The 21,144-nt window shown below is 47.1% G+C and overlaps 3 protein-coding genes across 4 annotated transcripts; 1 reads left to right on the top strand and 2 right to left on the bottom strand.

The window, feature by feature from the left end:
• The first annotated feature begins 728 nt into the window (after positions 1-728).
• LOC122618463 (protein pinocchio) lies at positions 729-15,098 on the top strand. 2 transcript variants are annotated; one of them, XM_043794920.1, is made up of 4 exons: positions 729-963; positions 12,160-12,232; positions 13,019-13,268; positions 13,770-15,098. In XM_043794920.1, exons 1-4 carry the CDS (start codon positions 738-740, stop codon positions 13,977-13,979), a joined length of 759 nt encoding a protein of 252 aa, XP_043650855.1. In that variant the 5' UTR covers positions 729-737; the 3' UTR covers positions 13,980-15,098. The 2 variants fall into 2 exon arrangements, with proteins under 2 accessions (XP_043650855.1, XP_043650862.1); XM_043794927.1 differs by lacking the exon at positions 729-963 and adding an exon at positions 10,634-11,126.
• Positions 15,099-15,666: 568 nt separating this feature from the next.
• Positions 15,667-16,760, bottom strand: LOC122626541. The gene is made up of 4 exons (XM_043806838.1): positions 16,596-16,760; positions 16,237-16,534; positions 15,970-16,176; positions 15,667-15,912 (listed from the first exon to the last, which is right to left on the bottom strand). Exons 1-4 carry the CDS (start codon positions 16,758-16,760, stop codon positions 15,788-15,790), a joined length of 795 nt encoding a protein of 264 aa, XP_043662773.1. The 3' UTR covers positions 15,667-15,787.
• A 293-nt stretch (positions 16,761-17,053) lies between these two features.
• On the bottom strand, positions 17,054-21,130 carry LOC122623079. Its single transcript, XM_043802007.1, has 7 exons — positions 19,863-21,130; positions 19,334-19,794; positions 19,083-19,277; positions 18,350-18,483; positions 17,782-18,295; positions 17,308-17,724; positions 17,054-17,246 (listed from the first exon to the last, which is right to left on the bottom strand). Exons 1-7 carry the CDS (start codon positions 21,079-21,081, stop codon positions 17,109-17,111), a joined length of 3,078 nt encoding a protein of 1,025 aa, XP_043657942.1. The 5' UTR covers positions 21,082-21,130; the 3' UTR covers positions 17,054-17,108.
• Between the last annotated feature and the right edge of the window lie 14 nt (positions 21,131-21,144).

The following is a 21,144-nucleotide window of genomic DNA, read 5'->3' as shown; positions in this document are numbered from 1 at the left end:
TCTCTTAAAATTATAAGTTTGAACAGGAAACTAATATGAAATTGCACATATTCAAAAATTCAAAATTCTTAAGGCATAACGGTTTTTGTCCTATCGACTAGTGTTGCCAACTACAACAATCGACAGCTGACCACCTCTAGTTGCCAGCAATTTGCAAGCAAAGTTTTGTTTTGCAGGAATTTTATCCAAATTTAACTTAAATTTCGGTTGCGAGGGCCCCGATTTGGATAATTAACTGTACGCTGGTCGACTGAACGTACTGGAAGCATAAAGGTGAGTGAATTTATTGGCCAATACAGGTAGCACTGTATTCAGGTATTTTTATCCAAACACACATGCATGGGGGCCAAACAAAATTTGCAAAGGCAAATGCAATAACAGCAACAAACACATGAAGCGAGTGCAATTGCCTACGCATGCATACAAATACACACACATGTAGCCTTCACCCAAATAAAATGCAGCTTGCATCTATTGATTTGCATGTTGCACTTGTGCAAAGAAGTGTTGCAAGAATGAGGGGAGCGTGTGTGTGTGCAACAGCTGTGTGCCCGCACCCCTCCCCACTCCCCACTGCCCACTCCCCGTAACTGAGTTATCACCCCCTTTCCCAGTTGCTTGGCCAATCTACACAAGCTGCGCTTTAAGCCACGTGTGTACTTTGCTGCTTGCATGCCAGCACGTATCTACATTTGTACATACCCGCCGTATCCTCTAATTGCGTTTCTCTTACCCCCATGGAGATGAAGACGGGCAGCAACAACAACCACATCCCGGCCAGCAGCAGCAGCAGCAACAACAACAACAGCAGCTCCTTGGTGCAACAACAGCAGCAGCAACGCGCCACCACTTCCGTTTCCGTCTCCACGTCGCACATTGTCACCGAGTGGGAGGATGGCATCATCTTCGACGTGGACGATCCCGACTTTTGCAATCTGGCCACCGACAAGCTGAACTTCATTGGTGAGTGCGCCGTAGGCAGTTCGCACATATAATTAGCCACCCGATTATATTTATAGTCTAGACATCGCAGTAATCTATGTTATTTACGATTAGCAGTAGCGAAGCCCACTAATTGAGCAGCGGAAAACGCTAGTCGCACCTTTGTACCAGCTGCAGCGGCTTATCGCCTATCGCCAGTGGTTTTCCCGACTTTTGGAGTCCCGGCTTTTGTCTGATCGAGCGGAAACTGCCGTATACTTTTATTAATGCCCATGCACTCCGGCTTTATCTTCGAGTGGCGTTGATAGTGGATCGCCCATAAGCAAGGGTCATCAATTATACAATCCCGGAATAGCCGGCACTCTGTCTTCCCGTAGCAGTTCCATATTATAATTAGCCACCCGATTATATTTATAGTCTAGACATCGCAGTAATCTATGTTATTTACGATTAGCAGTAGCGAAGCCACTAATTGAGCAGCGGAAAACGCTAGTCGCACCTTTGTACCAGCTGCAGCGGCTTATCGCCTATCGCCAGTGGTTTTCCCGACTTTTGGAGTCCCGGCTTTTGTCTGATCGAGCGGAAACTGCGTATACTTTATTAATGCCCATTACACTGGTCTCTTTATCTTCGAGTGGCGTTGATAGTGGATCGCCCATAAGCAAGGGTCATCAATTATACAATCCCGGAATAGCCGGCACTCTGTCTTCCCGAAAGAGTTCCATTTAAAATTAGTCCCATTCCGTGCTGTTTTTAGAACGTACCCGTGCACATCCCACGAAAACTGGCCGATCCATCAATTACCATTCGCAATGGATGAGAGAGTGGGGGCTCTCCAATGGGGCTAATTGTTTCGCTCGCCTGTTTATCTGCCATCTGATTAGCCGTACAAGTGAGTCGTGCGACTAGCCTATTCACACGTTTCGCTTGTCACCCAGAACTCAGCCGCCCAATTCACGCGTTTGTCATGTGACTGCGATTCGGATCGGATCGAGGCGGACAAGCCTCTCCAGCCGATCATGCCTCTCCTTCGATTCACCTGCTGCGAAATGGGTGCCAAAAGAGTGTGCAAACATTTCCAATGCCCCGGCAGTTCACTTCAAGTGGAATTTTTCCCCAATTTTGGTAAACAATAATATTGCCGGCTTATGCGTGCTAGCGTGAGCTGCTTGTTTTTGCATGCATATTGCCTAACCGACTCGGCACGTGTCGCCCCTAAAAGGCTATGGAGCCCGTGTTGCGTGTAAGCCAGCCATGAGAGCTGGAAATGATGTCCCTTATTCGGTCTTAAGTGGCCTAGTTCCATAAAGGTCACCATCTAGGAACTGCCGGTGCTCGATTAACTGACTTTCGATTTATTAAGACTGATTGGTTTATAATAGTATAGCTTGTTGAACTTTCCCGCTCCAAATCATAGTACTTTGCTTTTCGTTACTTAACCCAAAAGGAAGCGAAAGTTGGCCGGTTGCAAACTATTGCGCTTAGCTCGCACATTTGCGAATGATTAGCATATTGCATCAGACGATTTGCAATCGGCTTCGTCTGCCAGAGCTACCCAGTCTCAGTCTCAGTTCACGTTGATGTTGTAAGGTTTTAAATGAATCGGAGAATTCACAGTCAATCAAAGCTGACAGCGATTTATCTGAGCTATTTATAGGACTGTAATTCAGCTTTATCGTCGTGAGTCACGCACATTAGATTTGATCTTTCGCCTGAACTCACAGGCCGTACTTTACCGCTTATCATGATGGATGTAGTGGAATTTTATTATCTGAACTGATCGCTCTTGTGCTTATCTCGTGTGCGACTTGAGTCATCCGTCGTCTAGACCGGCCATTCCTTATACAACATTAATTATAATTGTTGGAGCGGTGGGAAGCGCATGTAGAATTCGCTGGCGAATCTCAGGCGCGGACACGGGAGCTTGCATAAGCGTTTTGCATGCATAAAATGCTTATTAAAACGACAAACGTAACGACAGTTTTAAAAATAAAACCGTTTTCGGTTTCGCAATGTCCCCCCAACCCGCTGTCTGCGTTTTCCGTTCCCATGCTCATTATAGAACGAAACGCCACGCGCAGTCCGTTCACCAGTTGGTATAATTTGTCGACTCGAGCGTCCGTGCATGATAAGTCCCATTGACTACCGCTGCCGCCGTCTGTGGAATGGCGCAGCAGCCCCGACGTCTCAGGTTCTCCAACCTCCAAAGCCGATAGCCCTCCGCAACGCAGTGGAAGTGTGCTGGGCGACACAGGTGCGGATGGAAAGTGGCCAAGTGCAATCCGACCCGCCAGCACCGGGTGCTGATCGGGATCTGGCGCCGGGCTTTGTGGTCTGGCCACCAGTTAGAGGCGGCTCCAGATGGCCCCAACCGACTCGCTGTGGTCTCAACCGGTTCGATGCTAAATGCCCCCCGTTCGGCGGATATAATCCAAGGCACAGCGAGAACCGATCACCAGAGTGTCAACCAGTAGGCGCCAATTCCCAGACCTCAATAATCGTTGTTGACATTGAACCTATATCTGTTAATCGTCTGCTCGATACTGTGTAAAAGACGAAAGACAGAATACCCTTATTCAAGCCATTCATTCAGCTCCTCAGTTCGAGGAGTTTCGAAGAGCACACACTTACATGGGTGCATTGCGATTTGGAACGGGGTGATGGGGCCAAAAGAATTTCTATATTTACTTGGCAACAGACACCTAATATAGCTAATCTATGGTTACAAGTATTTTTGTGTTCTGTAAAGCTAAAGCCCCACTCGACAATCGACTTGGAGAGGCCCGACCGATGCGATTGCTGGGTGTGTCCGTGTGTTCTGCGGATTGATTTCAATTCGAATTGCGCCGGTTCACTCGTTCACCCGTCCACTCGTCCACCCATTCATTCATTTGTTCATTTGTTCCTTTATTAATTTACAATTTTAGCACACACACAAACGAGCACATAGATAGAGCCATTGCCGGGCACTACGGCGGTCGAAATCGGTTCAAACCGGCACCGGTTGTGTTGTGTATATGTTTACACTGGGCAAATGTTCCGTGCGACGCAAATCTAACAGAGAGCCAACCATATAGTATTCCAACGGCTCCACGAGATGCCATTGCTGATGCTGATGCTGATGACGATGGCATCTGGCGACGTCAGCTAGTCGCTCGCGCCACTTTATTGACTAAATATACCCCCTCGAACTTGTCGTAAATTCCCGCATTTGCATCGCACACGGTAGTCGTCATAAAGATAGACATCTTAAGGGCTGGGAGACGCCACCTGGGAAATAAGCTGTGAGATTCCTCATTGCTCATATCAATATTCAAATTTTTATTGTTCACTTCGTAATTGGCAAACAACTCCAAGTTGTGCGCAGTTCATACATAACATAGCTTAAATAAGAAATTAATTTTCTGCGAACATAAACATTTAAGGCCCTCAGATAAGAGCCAGCCACAATCTTCCTGGGAAAAATACTAATCTGCTGTTCTGTAGAACTGCGAGAATTGCGAGGTACACATTTAATCAAAATCTGGAGTTACGAGAAATCTCTAAAGCTGATAATACATGAGCTACTACAACAGCTCCTTATGCTCGGCACGTTTTTCTTTGTTTAGCCATATAATGTAGCTCACATCAAACTAGTTTCTTTATTGACAGTTTATTAATTAGGTCCATTCTCTAGCTCGCATTTGGAAATGAGTTGACTGGGAAAAATGAAACAACCAAACCAGATTAAACTGAATTGTTCTACGCTTGATTTGCAAGTTCGAGAAAATTGTCAGTTTAGGGAACCAGTTTGTTTGTTAGCCATGTGCATGCTAAAAATTAATTAAATATTGTCCATGGGAAAGCCCAAAACTGGAACCGAACAAATTCATTGAACAAACCGAGAGTGAAACCAGATCGAACCGAAACCAATCTTCCCGAGGCTGAAAAGAGAAGTCGGAGTGAACACCTTCCCTTGTGGAAAGGAAATCAACCTGGGTCACGTGTAATTAACAAACTGTTGCATTATGCAAATTGCTAATTAAGTGTTCTCCAGACTTCCACAAGTGTTAATTGTCGCACGCCAACCCATCCCTTGTGGGCCTGTGGAGTGTTCTAGTTTCCGACTGGCGATTCGCACTTTGCCTGCGGTTGGGAATTTTGCTAACCGCAACTTGGCGTTGCAAGTAGTACCTTGAACTAGTGTTCAATGTGCCGCCCTGCGTTTTCGCGTTTTAATTCAATTGCGTGGCAATCTGTTCATTGCTTTTCCAATGAGCACAGCCCTATAATCCAGAAATCGAAATAGAAACACAACAAAGTGTTTCAGGGCCGTTCCATTTTGTTTCCTACTAACTAAGTCTAATCGAGTCCAATTTGTTGTTTTCGCAGCGAAAGATATATGCAACCAACTGTTTTCAGTACATTTTATATCGCTTCCCAGTAATTTCGCTGACATAAACATATGTGATCTGTGGCTTGTGTTTTCAGTGGGATGATGTATGAGTAGGGTTTTTTTTATTAAATAAACTTTGCGGAGTATTAATTACAGTATTAGTGATATTTTCTAAGAAATTCTAAGTAGCATGGTAATTCCCGCTTAATGCTGTAGCGAAGTTTTTGGGAAGTAATGAGTGTTAAACTCTTTATCGATGATTTCAAAGTGGAAGTTACTTCTACTAATCATTCAACTTCTGCAAATTCCTGGGGTTACCGGCTTTCTTGTTTTCGAACAACAAAGGCAATAAGCAATTCTTGCAATTATATTGCTTTATATGTTTTATAACTGTATACTACTGTACTAGATTATAAGATCTTAGTTAGACTTTGTTCCTAGAACCTACCCTATTATTCTTACGTACTTTCCCTTGGATCTTATCTGCCCTGCGGTTTTATCACCCATCATTGCAGTCAAGTTTATCGAGGGTTACGTACGAAGCGTGTATATAATCGTGCGACGATCAGACAAAATAAACGAGATCTATAAATATTGAAGAGGCGTCATTAAACCTGAATAGAACGCGTGCTATTTTTAAGTTTGTTTATAGGAAATAAGTTTACCCAATATAAATAACATGTATAGCTGTACCCAATATAAATAACACATACTTGATGCGCCAGCAGCCCTTAAAATATTATTATTTACTCAGTTATGAGTAAACATGCATGTTTTTTAGGATGAAACCGCACTTTGATAATGGCATTCAAAAATGACAACCCTCTCATTTCTGCTTGCTGATAATAGATGCGGTTTTCCCGCAACTCATCGTCGGATTCAGCGAGGAATGCAGCTCCAGTTCTTGGGCGAATCACACATTTCCAGGGCCAGGGTCACGTAAACCTGAGCTCGCTGCGACCCACCTTCTTGGGGTCTCCAGTCATGGACATGGTCGCGGCCAGTATCAGTCAGCAGTCATCAGTCAGTCGGTCGGTCGGTCGGTCGATCCAGAGCCATGCGATCTACACTCTGTATACATTCATTCGTAAACAAGCAAGATAACATGTCATAGACCTATTTGTGGGAGCTTTTCCCATTGACGAGATCGCTTGCTTTATCGTCGCTGGCACGGTATGCAAATTAATTACGTGGAAGTCTTACAAAACCCGTGGAATTAGCATGCCGCAGGGGGCCAAGGGTCAGGGTCGTCCGTTGGCTTTCTAATTGCCCTTGTCAACAGTTTCGTCTGGCAGCCGGCGGGATGGGCTCGTAAATCTTTCCGATCAATCCGGTTGGAGCGCAGGGGATTGGGATGGGGGATGGGGGTATGGTGTTCAGTACTAAGTGCAACTATGTGGCCTGTGATTATGGAACCGATAGCCACTTTCGTTGGATTGTTGCGCCCAGACGGAGTCACGCCCCGTTTTGGCAGTTTACCCCGAGATTCGTGGGTACTTTTCCCCCATTAATTAAGTAAACGATTTCCATAGTACAGCCGCATGGTAGAATTCTGACTTCGGTTTGTTTACACACCAAGTCTCGGGGCGAGGGAATCCCGTGGAACGGGTTTGTCGCATTCGAGCTAACTCATTAGCATCAGCATGTGATGATGGAACACCCAGCCCCGATCAAAGACGAGTTTAACGATCAAAGCGTGGCGCTGACTGGCCAAAAAGTGGCGTAGATTCCCCGCCAGTCCAGTGAATCAGCCTCCCACGAATCGCAGATCGCCATCTTTTCGATATCGAAGGCTAAACAAAGCCGCGCTTCTGCCCTGGATGGCTGTTGTCTTTGGGGGCTGTGTTCCTGATTTCCCTCGCCATTGACGTCAAGCCGTCGTGGTCGCCTTTGTTTTTGCATTTGACTGTGACGGATCCATCCGCATGTGAGCTGTGTATTGACACACCAGCCACAACAGCCACCCATAACAATAATTAACATTAACAGACACTTGCAGGAGCAGCTTTGTTTGCTTAGCTGCGGAGCAACTTGCTCGACACAGAGCTCAAGGCGGAGCGAAGACTCCCGTACTGGCCAAATGCGAAGAGGAAGCGCATGTCTTCGAGCAGCACTTGAACACCGTGGTTGTGCATGGCTCCAAGTGGGCTATCTTGGCACACACACTTTGCTGCTGTGGCATAGGTGACATTGCAATACCCTAGTTGGGTTTGATGACAGTCTAATAGAGTTACTGATCATAAATGAACTAACGTTTTACGTACTCAACAAATAATATATTAGGCAATAGCGGCATGATTTATTCGCAAATGAACTTCGCTTGATCTAGCCAACTCCCGTGTGTATACTGCTTTTCACGGAATGAATGGAAATCTAATATAGACAATGATCTAAAACCGCAAAGGTTTATTTCCGTAAGGTAGCTGATAGGCAGCGGATAGCTAAGTGTGCAATTAAGTCGAGCTTCTGATTTGTACATTCTAAATCAATTTCGCTAGCTAAAATCGCCACAAGCCCTTGGAGAGCTGAAAAAACGTACTTAAACGTAAATCACTTAGATTGTAGTTTTCCCATAGGAAATCTCCGGGAATTCCAAGCACACTTCGGAAAATAATAAACAGCTTTCCGATTTGTTTTGAGTACACGTATGCATTGAAAGGGTTTTTCTATAGCATTTGTTTGAAAATGTCAAATAATACGTATTTCAATAGCTGCCCCCTATAAACACATTGTATTTATGATGTTCAATCCGTTGATAACACCTGCACGGTGTGTAAATCAAGCGATAAGATTGAAATAAATATTTCTGTCTAATTCATCCGGTGGCGAAATATATTGTTAATATTTTCGTACAGGTTTCTGAAAACTTGCAACTGGATGTACTAATCAGGAAAACGATGCACGCGAATTTGGAATTGGAAGAGTATAAAAATACACACGCGTGAGTGCGGAGGCACTTAATAAGTTTTTAAAAGGTTTGCAAAATATTGTTTAAATATTGTTATTTTCGGACTAATATCCTCACGTTCTCTGACGCAATTTCCGCCGAGGTGAGGCTGTCTCTCTTTTGTGTGGGCATCTCGGGCAATTGCCGTGTGACCTTCTCCGATGAGAAGGCATCGCTTCCACCATTACCATCGCTTCCATCCCCACGCCGAACTAAACTAAAGTGCCGCGAAATGATCGCGGTCATTGTGCAATTACCCAGTGCTATGCCAAAACGATGGCTGTCATCTTAAAGTAATCTGTTCTTAACGCATGAGAGTTCCACCTCCCATCCCATCATATTCTCCACCCAAATCCGCCGGAATATATCAGATTCCGTGGCGAAGTACGAAACTGCGCCGCGACAAAAAAGTTGAATGCCTGTGAGAAGCGTGCTGGACTGTGAGGGTTCCGCCGCTCTTGCTTTCTAAATAAACATTAATTGTTTATACTATATGCATGCTGCCCTGCCCGTGTGCGAGTGCGAGTGTAGTTATGTATCTGGTTCTGTGTGTAGTTGGCCGTCGCCTGCGACGCTGAATTGCATTAATTTGGCGAGGGTCGCTCGGATTGACTTTGGTACGTCTCTGGTTCTGGGTTCTTGAATTTTTGACTGCGGCTTTGCTCGGGGTGCTCCCTTTTCGTTGGGCTGGCGTAATTGGAGCCGCCAGTGGAGCGACGCGCGCGCCTTGGAACCCGGCTCGTATGCGGCTCATGTGCATAAGTTGGACCTGGTCTAGCTGCAGTTTGGCAAGTTTTTGTCCATTAACATGCCTGCGCTAGCGAAAATTTCCATGGCGGCGGGATGACAGCCGCGGGAGTCACCTCGTCTTCGTATTATACATACCGAGTGGGTTTCTCCATTACACTTTTTTTACAATTTGTCCGCAGAGACACGCGCATTGAAAAAAAAGGGGTGAAAAGCGGGGGTGGGAGGCGGACTTTGCTGATAAGATTATCAGCAGATTGATAAGCGAAAAATGGTGGATGTGCGGCGTTTATGTATATTTATGGTGTGGAAATAACCGCAGAGAAAGAGTAATACTATCAGCATGATATTGTCATCTGTTGCTGATTAAATGCCTTTTTTGGGCTAACTAAATGTACATGGTCTGGAAATATCGCAAACCTCGCTTAGTTATTTTGGCAGTGATGCATAATGCAGTCTCTTTTGAATCTTAAGCGAATTTCCAAAAAACATGTTATTGGACATTGTGATTATGGGAAAACACACCCCCTGATGGAATTTTCCGCTGATGCCTTTGCGGATCTAGTGATTAGGGATGCGCTCTACCTGCATCTTCTTTGAGAATTCCATCTTCCGGCTACCTCGCTATGTCCTTCCTCTGGCTTTCCACCTGCCTTTCCACCGTTGTCACGGACACGAACCCGAATTCGAACCCGTAACCGTCCCTGTCCTTGCCCGGCGCTCTACCTGTCATAGCGCGAAGTGATTTGTTATTCAAATGAAGCAACGTCGTCCGTCGGTTCCTCTGACGGTTGCCAGGGGGCATCTTGTTTGCCGTCTTCTTGGACATGCGTCAATAACCAGCGGGCGATTACACCTAGTCGATGTACTAGTGTCCGTCCGGTCAATGTGTCGTATACGTACCGTCCGGCCGATGGGGCGTATGGAGGAGATATCGGTGTGGGTATCTGCTTATCGGTATGGGTGTAAGGGTGCTCGCCTGCTGTGCTTGACCGTTAAATGTGCTCGCCCTCTCGCTGGTACCCGCTACTCGTGAACTAGTTAGGGTATAACGTGCTTGTGGAGAGATATGTAACATGTTCTATACCTTGTATATGCCATGTATGACTTTACCTAGATTAAGTTCAAGGCGATTAGCTTACTAGCTGAAAATGTATTAGTTATCTTAGACCAAGACAGTTTAACGACACCGCCTAATTCGTATCACCAGCGAGTAACAGGTATCCTCGGGTCGGGACACTCGCTGGTTTTTGCTTTGTTTTGGTTTCTTATCTCCGGCTCTCTTCAGCTCTCGCTGAGAGCCGCTCCTGTTGCCAACTACCGCTAATTTGGTCAGCATCAGACTTTGTTTTGGCATTTTGCTTGTGTTTTGATCTTTATTACGTGTTTTGCACGGCACTCGGGTGATTTTTTAATTCGTGCTCGTGCGTGTGCTTGTGTTTTGGCAAGTTCAGTTCGTTAGCTTTGCTTTGTCATGCGACTCGGATTCGAGTTCGGGTTCGCGCAATATCACTCGCTCGTCTCTCGCACTCACACTCGCTCTCTGCGCTGACTAACGGACTAACGGCTCTCCGCTCTCGCCAGTCGGATCGGCTATAAAAGCGGGGCGATCTCAGCGAGCTCTGTTCATTTGAGTTTCGCGGTTCGAGGTGCTTTGCTTGCCCACTTGGTCTTTCGGCTCTGGAGAAAACTACTCGCATCGAATCGAATTGAATCTGGGGAAAATCAGTCCGAGTCCCAGCTACACAGTTCAGTTTCGCTTCCCAGTCCAACTATAAAAGTGCGCTGCAGTCCCAGTCAAACAACTGCATTCAGATACAAACTTTTAAACTATTGCCAATTGCATTTTCATGAGCTAACTGTCTCGCATCGCGTGTGAAAAGTTACAAACAGAAACAAAACAACCCAATAACAATTGCCAACGGTTAATGTTAATATCCAGGCAATTATAAAAAGCAATTCGATTGTCTGGCTTACGCAAGGCCAACTACAATTACCAATAAATACGGCGAATAAAGCTAAAGCAGCACAGAAATCCCAATTTGGATTTATTAATAGCGCTGTATAAAAAAAACATAAAAAACCACAACCGTTGCTGTAAATAACCCAACAAATGTAAGTATTTCCGTGCCAAAAATAACTCAAAAAACTGAAGCGCCCGTCGGTGTCCCCCCAATTTATCCGATTTATGTGCCATTGTGTGTGTGCCCTTCTATAAATAAATAAAATCAAATTAAATGCAACTAGTTGTGTGTGCGGCACACAATATGCTCGGATCGGATAAATTACAGCAATTTCGCTTTTGCGCCGTTGTCGTTGCCGTTTCAGTTGAACTGAAAATTGCCCCGCAGCCGAGGCTCAAACCGAACTGCAGCCGAGCAGGGGCGCAAACCAATGCCCAGACTATCCCATGTTGTTTGGTTTATTTCGGGCACGTCCCGCGATTATACATACTTTCTCGATTCGATCCAGCTAAATATAGAACGTCCAACGGATGGCCGCATAACAACGCAGAAAATGTACTTATTTATTTATTTATTATGATGCCAGGCCAGCAGACGCCATGGCAGTCATGTGCCTCGGCTCGCCAGAAAGATTTTGGCAACTTTGCCAAAAATCGCGTGGACAATGTAGACAGCCACATAGTATACCTATAGACAAACCCTATAGACAGTATTCCCCCATTTGAGACACAAGCGTGGGCCATTAACGTCCCGCCTCCAATTCCGAATAATTCGCACATTAAAGTCTCTTAATTGCTCGATCCCCAAACAATTGAAACTACACGAGATGACGCACTGATCAACGGCCTCGTAGTGTGTTTATGGTGCTTTCAACCGGATTTCAGCGGTTGTGGTCTTGGACCGCTCTCCACCTTCAGTTTCCCCACAAATAGTTGTTAATTTTAGCCAAGAATGTCGTCCGAGTTGCTGCGGAAAATGATACATATACCCCCCATTTGAATGATCTGAAGCTCAGCTTGGTACAGTCGAGCTCTCTGACATTTGAGTCACGCACCTGTACAACAAGCTCGCTTACCTTCGCCGTCGATCGCTTACCTACCTACCTGGCCAGCATTGAACTCACCTTGTTACATGTGATGATTTGATGAACTTTAACTGACTTCTTCTCTTTTCCCTCTTTGCAGTGCCATCAGCAGCCAACATGTCGATCGCCAGTGTTCACGGTCCCCAAATCGCCGACATCTGCAGTCCCCTGTCGTAAGTATCTTACTTTGGATGCCCATCTTCAGATCTATAGACATACATGATTCACGATTCATTTAGCTGGAAGCAGCGATTCGTTTCAATTCGCCTTAATTCCATTTCCGTTTTCGCATTTGCTAAATATCGCTGTAAACAATGTCAGGGCTGATTTGTGGGGGATACGAAGGGGCGTGGATTGGTGGCTCATTCATGATTTTAGCTATCTAATCGGGCGGGGAATGGCGACTGGGCCAGGGTGCAGAGTACACAGCCACAGCCACAATACCACTCAATACAACCGAATACAACACAGTGTCGTGGAAACCACACCTGCAATTTGGCCACGACTTTGGCCCATTAATGAAGGGGGCCAGCACCTTCAGAGCTCAACAGTTCGGCGGCGTCCGTCTGTGTTTGTATACAGCCATAAACATATATACCTCCGCCTATATATATGTACATACTCGTATGTATATGTTCGCAGTCGTATCATTATCATTTCGCATTTTGGGGCCGCACAAAAGCAACAAAAGCCCATCGCCATCGCTCACATGATCGGGCGAAAGTCGCGCTGTAGAGTCGGGTACAGTTGCCAATCATTGCCCTCGTCCCCTGCTCCCCATCCCCACATCCCACTTAGGCCATCCCAAATCCCACGCAGCTCATTATCATAATCACGCCAGCACACGCCACCACCCACTTGGCAAGGTCACGGTTGCCCGACTCCCGACGCCCGACGCCAGCCGCAATTTGTCACGATTACTAATCAAGAATTCCCCGCTTCGGCCTAATCTCTTGCAGGCATCACAATCTCGGCCTGTCTGCCTCGCTGCCAGATCTGGTGGGCAGTCCCCTGGAGATCAGCATGGACAACGTGCTGACCATCGAGGAGCTGCGCCAGCACATGGGCTCCTGCTTCACCTGCGGCGTCTCCTGGACGGACGACCATGTGTCCCTCGACTGCAGCGAGTGCGGTGGCTACAGCCTGGAGCGTCCCTGTCCTCTGTGCGACGGCCAGTGCGGTGTCCAGTGGAAGCGTGATTTCGCCATGGTGAGTTGAAGTCGATGAGTGGAATCTCCCAGTGGCGAATTTTGCGTAACTCGAATCAAAGCCAAATTTCCTGCATTTACTGCTCGTCATAACTGAAATTTCTTTATCTCAAGCCATTTGTTTGCTGTCTTGAGCCTTTCTGCTAGTCCCATTTTGATGGATACTAATTTTTTGGGAGTACAGAAAATGAAACCGATAATAATTGAGAAAAGTTAATATGCATAACAGCTTCGCTTGACACCTCCACATTTTGGCGATAAGTCAACACCGCAAAGCATTGAAAGCCGGGAATTAACATTGAGGTTTTCTAGATTATACGTGCATACGCAACTTTTGGTAGATTGTTTAAACAAATGTTCCAAGCTTCTAGTTCGTTAGCAATCAAAAATATTACGTCTTAGGTTTCTCTTTAGAATGAAACATATTCGAGTTATACAAATTCAACTGAACTTGCTTGTGTTTGCTCACCAAACTAACCATTTCCTCTTCTTTTCCTTACAGTCCCATGCCTGCAGTCAAGCTCGCTGGGTGGGCGTGTGCATCAGCTATCCGGAAGTCGTGGCCGGAGTCCAGTTGCCCGTTGGAGCAGCCGCTGGAGCCGCCACCTCGTGTGCCGCCGCCGCTGCGAATCAACTGCGTCTGGCCCAGGAGCTGTGCTCCCGCCTGGAACAGCTGTCCACGTCGACGGCGAGCAAAAGCGGTCGCATCTAGAGCGGAGTCTTCCGCATAGTTCCTTCGACAGCCAGACTGCAAACACGCCTCCACATCAGCCACACCCCCGCACACAGCCATTCATCCAGATAGCAGAAGCAAAAGCAGAAGCAGAAGCGGAAAGCTGGAGCAGAATCAGCCCCACCTGCACACCCAAACACACAGTCTCTCACCCGTAATTTAGGGCCTAATTACTAAGCTTTTTAGCTGTTAGTTATTATTGTTGTGCAGCGTTGAGTCTTTAGTTCTTTGTTTTGCACACCATTTCTTTTGTTTTATGATTTCGCCTCACCTCACCTCACCGGTTTAGTTTTCGTTCCGTTTCGTTGTGTGACTATGCAAATGTTTAGCAACTAAGTTAGTTCCTTTGTTTACCTTCTAATGGCACCATTTTGTTTGCACACATGACCTGTTCTATCCAGGAAAAGACTTCTTTCTGCTCAGACTTAAGCCGAGTTTAGGCATTGCAGTGATAACGGTGATATTAGCCAGAAAGAATCGTGAGCAAATAGTGAATTTACAATGATGTAGCAAATGTCTAACGATAGCTAATAGCTATAGCGATATGAGATGATAATTTTTGTATAACCCACACACAGAAACACACACACACAACAAACAGCCCGTGTAATCGTGTAATCGCGTAGAGATTGTTGTTAACAATTAGTTAGTTGTTGCTTTTTGCCTTGTGTCAAAGCTTGTTCGAAGCGAGGAGCTCCGCGGGCACAGATCAAAGCTAGCTGCGATGGTGCCGGCGGAGGGCTCAGTGAGCGAAAGAAAGAATCTTCCAAATTGCATAATGCTCAACAAAGTAACTACAGGATTGAACAGTCTCTCCAAAGGGGGAAAGTGAAAGCGCGAAAATTGAGGAATTAAGGATGTGAAAACACGCACAAGGAAACAATTAAAAAGCATTACTCAAAAGTTGAAGATTTTCTGTGAAAATCCATATGACATGTAGAAGTTTATACCTAATATATACACCTATATATTATATACCACATAAATCTGCATACAATATACATAAATATATATATATATATTTTTAATGTAGAGATATGTTTTGTAAAAGACAGGCATATTTTTAAAATTAAATACCTAAACTATGCAAAAATCAAACCAGCAAATGTATTCTAATTAATGCGAGACCGCGATCTCTGTTGCCAAGCATCTCTATCAGCAAGTCACGGCACCGCGATCCGCTCAACCTGCTTGCCATTGTCCAATGACGAGAGGCACGCGGTGTAAGCCGGAATCTAATCTAATTTATGGTTGCCAGGTGGGCGGCGCCTGCCCAAGCCGGCATCACCTGCTCTCCGCTAAGTAATCTGTAAACATTTGGGGCTTCTGCGAGAATCCCGCCCATTAATGTGACATCTTTCTGGGGATCGTAAAGCGGGATTTCACCAGCTCTTGCTGAATTTATGTCCCTTTGTCCGCGTGATGGGCACAGATTGCAGATTTCATCATTCTGCTCGAGATTCCCCGAATCGAGAAAACACCAATACTCGGTTTGTATTTCTTTTAATCGCTTTCGTTACGATTATTGCTTTGGGTCTCTTTGAGGTGCCACTTTGCCAGCGCAACTGGCGTTTATTATCGTTTCTGGGAATACGTTTTATCGCTTCCGAAATTGGTTTGTTATCATTGAACACTGCTGTAGTTACAGATTTATTGGCTCTTTAATGGGTGTAAAATCCTCTGCGACAGGTTTTCATTTCCTTTCCATGGCATTTAACACCAAGGAAACTAACTATCTAGCTTCTAGGGGATAATTATTTCCTAATTAATTTGAAAGACACCTCTTTCTAAAAGGTTTTTGATGGGTTCTTGGACAGGCAGCAACAGAGACTGCGGCTCCGGCTCTTGCAACTCCGCCTGCGCTGCCGGGCATACCAGTCCGGAGTGTCAAGAGAAACCAGGCTACTTTCAGCTGGAAAATTTATTGAAAAATTAACGAATGGTGTACAAAAGCCGTTAGGTGACTTACATTTCTGTGCCGGATCCAGGTCGGATTCCGGAGATGCCTCCGTCAAGGGCATGTGGGCCTGCAGCTCCTCCAAGAGCTCGCTGAGCTCCTGCGAGTCCTTCACAATGCTGCACAGCTCCTCCTGCTGGAAGTCGGGATTGATTTGCTTGCACAGCAGGAATTGGCTGATGACATTGCCCAGATTGGACGGAGCTGTGCGGGAAGGAGCTAAAAGGGAGCACAGACGCTTTAGCCAAGACGCTCGTCCAGTATATCTGGATGCCTTACCATAGTACTCCGTCATGTCCAGGGGCACCAGCTGGATCAGGCGATGGCTCTTGATCAACTCGTGCTGAAACTGCAGCGTGAGGTGGTAGAGCAGGGTCAGGTGCATCCTCTCACTGGGACTGCCCAGGCAGTGACGCGGCTGGGGAGTGATTAGGTGGGCGGTGTGCTTGCAGGCATCCACACAGCTGCGCCTCAGCTTCCTGATCTTCTCGCGCAGCTCGGGGGAATCGCGGGCCTGGCCAATGAAGATGAGCAGCTCCCGAAACTGGGCCACGTAGCAGTTGATTTCGGTGATGAGCTGGAAGGGAAACAATTAAAATTGGGCGTTTGGTACGGCTGTGGAGCAGGGAATGCCCTGCCTTCTGGGGATCCCGAGAGGGCAGCAGCAGCTGGGGCAGGTAAATGGACAGCCGATGGGCGATTATGGTCGAGTTCCTAATGGCCAAGGCCGTGCTGCTGGCCACACAGGCCGCTGGCTTCTCCTCCAGCCCGGCCAGCGAGCTGACGCCTCCTCCGTGGGCCATGTTTGGATGCAGACTGCAGCAGCGGAGCTCAAGCCGCGAATGGGTTCTATAAAAAGCCAGGATACTCGTATATATGTATGTACATATGTACATATGTCTGTGGGCTGGGTGGACTGTCTTATGCAAGCAAATTGCTGCTGCCCCGTCTCATTACCTTGTGTCAACAAGTCACGCCAGCTAAACAGCAACAAATGAGCCTCGTGGAAAAATGTAAAAAACTAGCCCACCACAAACCCCCCTTTGTTTACCTCCATGGGATGCAGGCCCAGATGAAGCCATTATGAACGTAGCCATTTTAGCAGAGCAGCCAGAAGGTTGGTCTTTATGGGTTCACACAAAATATACAAGTTATGAGTCCGATTGCGAGTCCCTGAAGATGTCGTCGACCATTTGATTGGGCACATCGATGTACAGGTCAACGGAGTCGTAGTCGATGGCGTCCAGTTCCTCATAGATCATCATGTCGTCAATGGCATAGTTGGGCTCCTGCGGAACGATTACCAATCATGATGACATATACAGGCTCCAAAGAAATGCCTTAGCTTACTATTTTGGCGTACTTCCAGCACTCGATGGCCTTGTAGTTCTCGCCCAGCCTCAGGTTGATAAGCGCCAGGAAGCCCCAAACGTTGGGCACATGGGTGTCCAGGTGGGTGGCACTGACGAAGGACTCGAGCGCCATCTCCAGTTGGTCCAGCTTGTAGTAGGACTTGCCTATCATATAGTTGGCCACAATGGAGAGTAGTTGGCCAGCGAATGGGAAGTTCAGTGCTTCGATGCACTTGTTGTAGTTGCCCAGCTCGTAGGATATGTAACCCAGGCGCAGTCTGCTGACCTCAAAGAAATCGCGCTCGTTCACCTCGGGAGTCGGCAAGGTCAGGGCGCTCTCGTAGTACAAGGCCGCCTCCTCCAGGTTTCCCCGATAGAACTCCACATTGCCATTGATCTGGGCATTCATGGCGGCCTGCAAGGAAGTTTGGAACTCAGATCTGTGATCCCTAAAGGAGTGCGAACAACCCACCAAATAATCACCCTCCTCGTCCTCCTCAAAGTCAAAGCTCTGGGGCACAAACTCCTCGTCCAGTTGGTTGAGCATCATGTCCATCTGGGTCTGGAGCATATACCGATCCGCATCGCCGGCCAGATGCTCCACGGCGGCAAAGACCACCTGGGCGAACTCATAGAGGCCCAGGCGGGCGAAGGTCCTAAAGACCTCCAGGAACATGTTGCCCCGGCTCGTTGGGATGGTGATTTTTAGGTTCACATAGAGACCCCACAGGCTGTGCGGGGCATTGGAGGAGGCGTTGAGCCGGCAGTGCCCATGGTGATCCTCGAATCTCCAGTGGGCGAAGGCGCAGCCCGGCTCGTAGTTGAACCGCTTGTAGTAGCAGTAGAGCAGGATCCATGCGTCCTGCTGGCGGGGATACCGCTCGGCGTAGTTGGTGATGCTCCGCAAGAGACACTCGATGCAGTCGGGCGCGGTTTCCGGGTTGTTTCGCGTGTCCACGTAGTTGATGTACAACTTAATCCAGCCCCTACGATATCGTATCGCTAAGGCATCTCATTTTGTGGAATATTAAATGGCTTACGCAAAATAGTCGTGGGTGTCCGCCAGGTGATTCTTTTTGAAGTACACTTTCGCCTTTTCCAGATCGCCACGTTCCATGTACGCAATCACCATGTAGAACCAGAAGCGCTCGTTACTTGGATACTCCGTGATGGCCTGTAAATGGAGAAAGGTTATGGGGAAATTGATAATAGAAAAAACGTTTCCTTATCAATCAGATTTCCGAGTTTTCCACACTCATTCAATTAATTTTAAACCTGTTGCAACTGACTAGTTATATTTGTTTGTTGACAAATTTAGCAAGTAGATAGCTGTCTCTAACCGCTTTAATGATTAATTGTTTATTTCTGAATTTCGTTCATTCATAACTGATACACTACTGTTATTCATTATACACAATCTAATCAAATTAGCGTACAATTTTTGTGAATCACTTACAGGTTTTGATGAAGAATTTTCATTTCCGGTTATATCATATCGGAAAGTTCATCAGAATTGCAAATCCCTTTTTAATTTAATCTTACATGACTCAGTTCAATCCTAATTCAATACTGTTTAATAATCACAATAATTTAATTACTCAACAACAAACAATAAACATTGCTGAATGACTGTTGATAGGTAGAATATACATGGGTAAGTAACTAAAACCTATTTACTAAGCTTAGATTCTTATAAAGTTTTTAATGGTGGAATTGGTCAACCCAAAACTCATCAGAGATTCACACTTCCACCGAATGAATCAATTAACTGACCTTTTCCATCAACAGGTTAGCGAGGTTTTCATCATTCACCATGAGGAGCAGCTTCACGGTGTTCAAGTAGTCGATGATGCGCTCCATCTGGATCTGCTTACTGATCGTGTAACTATCAAAGCCCTCGTTCTCGATCTGTTCCACCACTATGTGGACCCTGGGCTCCAACTCATTGTAGGCAAATGCACAGAGATTCTGGGGATTAGAGAAGCAATGGAATTTAATATTCAATACTCCTGTGGACTACGCACCGCAAACTCGACGCTGGTATGCGTGAGAGTCCTCGTGTTGTAGACACTCCCCACCAACTTCATGAGGATGTTGGTCAAGTTTTGAACGGCACAGCAAAAGTGCTGCTTCTTGTCCTCCAGCTTCATCACCTTCTTGTCGATGATGAAGGATATGCAGTCCCGGATGAACTTGTCGAAGCGAGCGTAGCTTTCCATTTGGATTTCGCCCAGGGTCATCACATTTTTGGAACGTAAAGGACGATCGCAGAAGAGCAGCCGATTCTGCCGAATGAAGCTGTCCCGGAACACCTTCAGCTCCTTGTAGATCTCTCCGATCGGAGCCAGGAGGCACAGCTTGATGATGGCAAATGTGGGCAGGGTTTTCGTACGCTCCACAGCCTTCACGTTCGTCGTGCTCATCATCTTCTTGGGCCTAAGTTTTCCGAGGTAGTCCAGCTGGACAGCGAATCTCATGTTCTGCACTGCTCAGAATAGAATGAATATAGGTTAGGATCCTCCCGATAGCATGAGTAGTATGTGGTATATTCACCGCCTGGAAAGGCCATGATGGACGGGTCCAGAACCCCTTGGAAAACCTTCTGCGGCTTGGCGGCCCCGAACGTTTGGAAGGCCTCCACGACGAGGACGTACTGCTGGCAGGTTATGGCGTAGGAGAGAATGTCGGCCATACTCTGAGTCAGGATGAACCGGTGAAAGGAGTTGCAGACGAGGGCCTCGTCCATGACCGCGTCGATCTCCTCGAAGTCCGGCGTCATGGTCTCGGAGTAAAAGAGCTCTGAGAAGAGTCGGTGCATCTGAATCTCCATGGCGGACTTCAGTCCGGTCACATTCCAGGGGCTCACGCTGCGCCGGAAGGACTCGAACACGTGGTGGTTGTCCTGCAGGCAGATGATCTTCCGCTGCAGGTGCCCGAACTCGCAGAGCGGAATGAAGGTGTAATCGTTCCGGTCGCCGGGCAGCCGGGAGCGAAAGCTCAGTCGCACCCACAGGGTGTCCAGGTCCAGCACGTACTCATCCTTTAGGCAGTAGATGCTCTCAAAGGTCACGAACGCCATGTTGGTGAAGGTCAGCTTCTTGGCGATGGGCAGCAGGGTGTAGAGGTGCCACTCGGTGTGGACGGTGGCGCGCATCTCGTTGGGCACATCCGGCATGGGATAGAGGAAGAGCTCCTCGCAGATCATGCTGCGCCGGTGGCCGAACAACTTGATCACGTCCAGATAGCCCACGCAAAGGAGCACCAGCTTCACCGTCTCCCTGGCCCCAAATACGTCGTCGAGTACGTCATCCTGCGTGGTCGCCGTTCTGCCCGTCGATACAGTCAAGATCGAGTCGGAATCCGACTCCAGGTCGCGCTCCTCCTCCTCCCCCTGCTCCTCCTGCATCTCGTACTCCACTGGAATGTCCCTTCGCGGCGGAAAGACGCGCATGTACAGCTGAATGAGAAGCGGATTGTCCGCGGCATGGTTGATCCGGTCCACGTTGTCCTGCTGGAAGATGAGCGTGAACGTGGGCTTGGAGTGGAACTCCTCCTGCACAATGATGCCATCGGTGTTGTAGTGCTCGTCGCACTTCACCAGCAAACTGCCCCCCTGACTGATGTGAATCTCCAGCGGATGCTGCGTGCTAGGCGTGTTGGCGATGACCGCCAGCTGGATGTACAGGAACACATTCGGCGGCTGTGGTTGGTTCTCCAGTTCCTCCTCCTTCTTCTTCGACCCCGCCCCCTTTTTTGCCTTCTTTGGCGGCATTTTAGCTTCACTTTTCAACTTTCGAATTGTGTTTGCTTTTAACGGAAAAGTCGTTGACAGCGT

This window comes from Drosophila teissieri, chromosome 2L (assembly GCF_016746235.2).
Source record: "Drosophila teissieri strain GT53w chromosome 2L, Prin_Dtei_1.1, whole genome shotgun sequence".
Classification (NCBI taxonomy): domain Eukaryota; kingdom Metazoa; phylum Arthropoda; class Insecta; order Diptera; family Drosophilidae; genus Drosophila; species Drosophila teissieri.
This window is presented reverse-complemented; position numbering and strand designations above follow the sequence as displayed.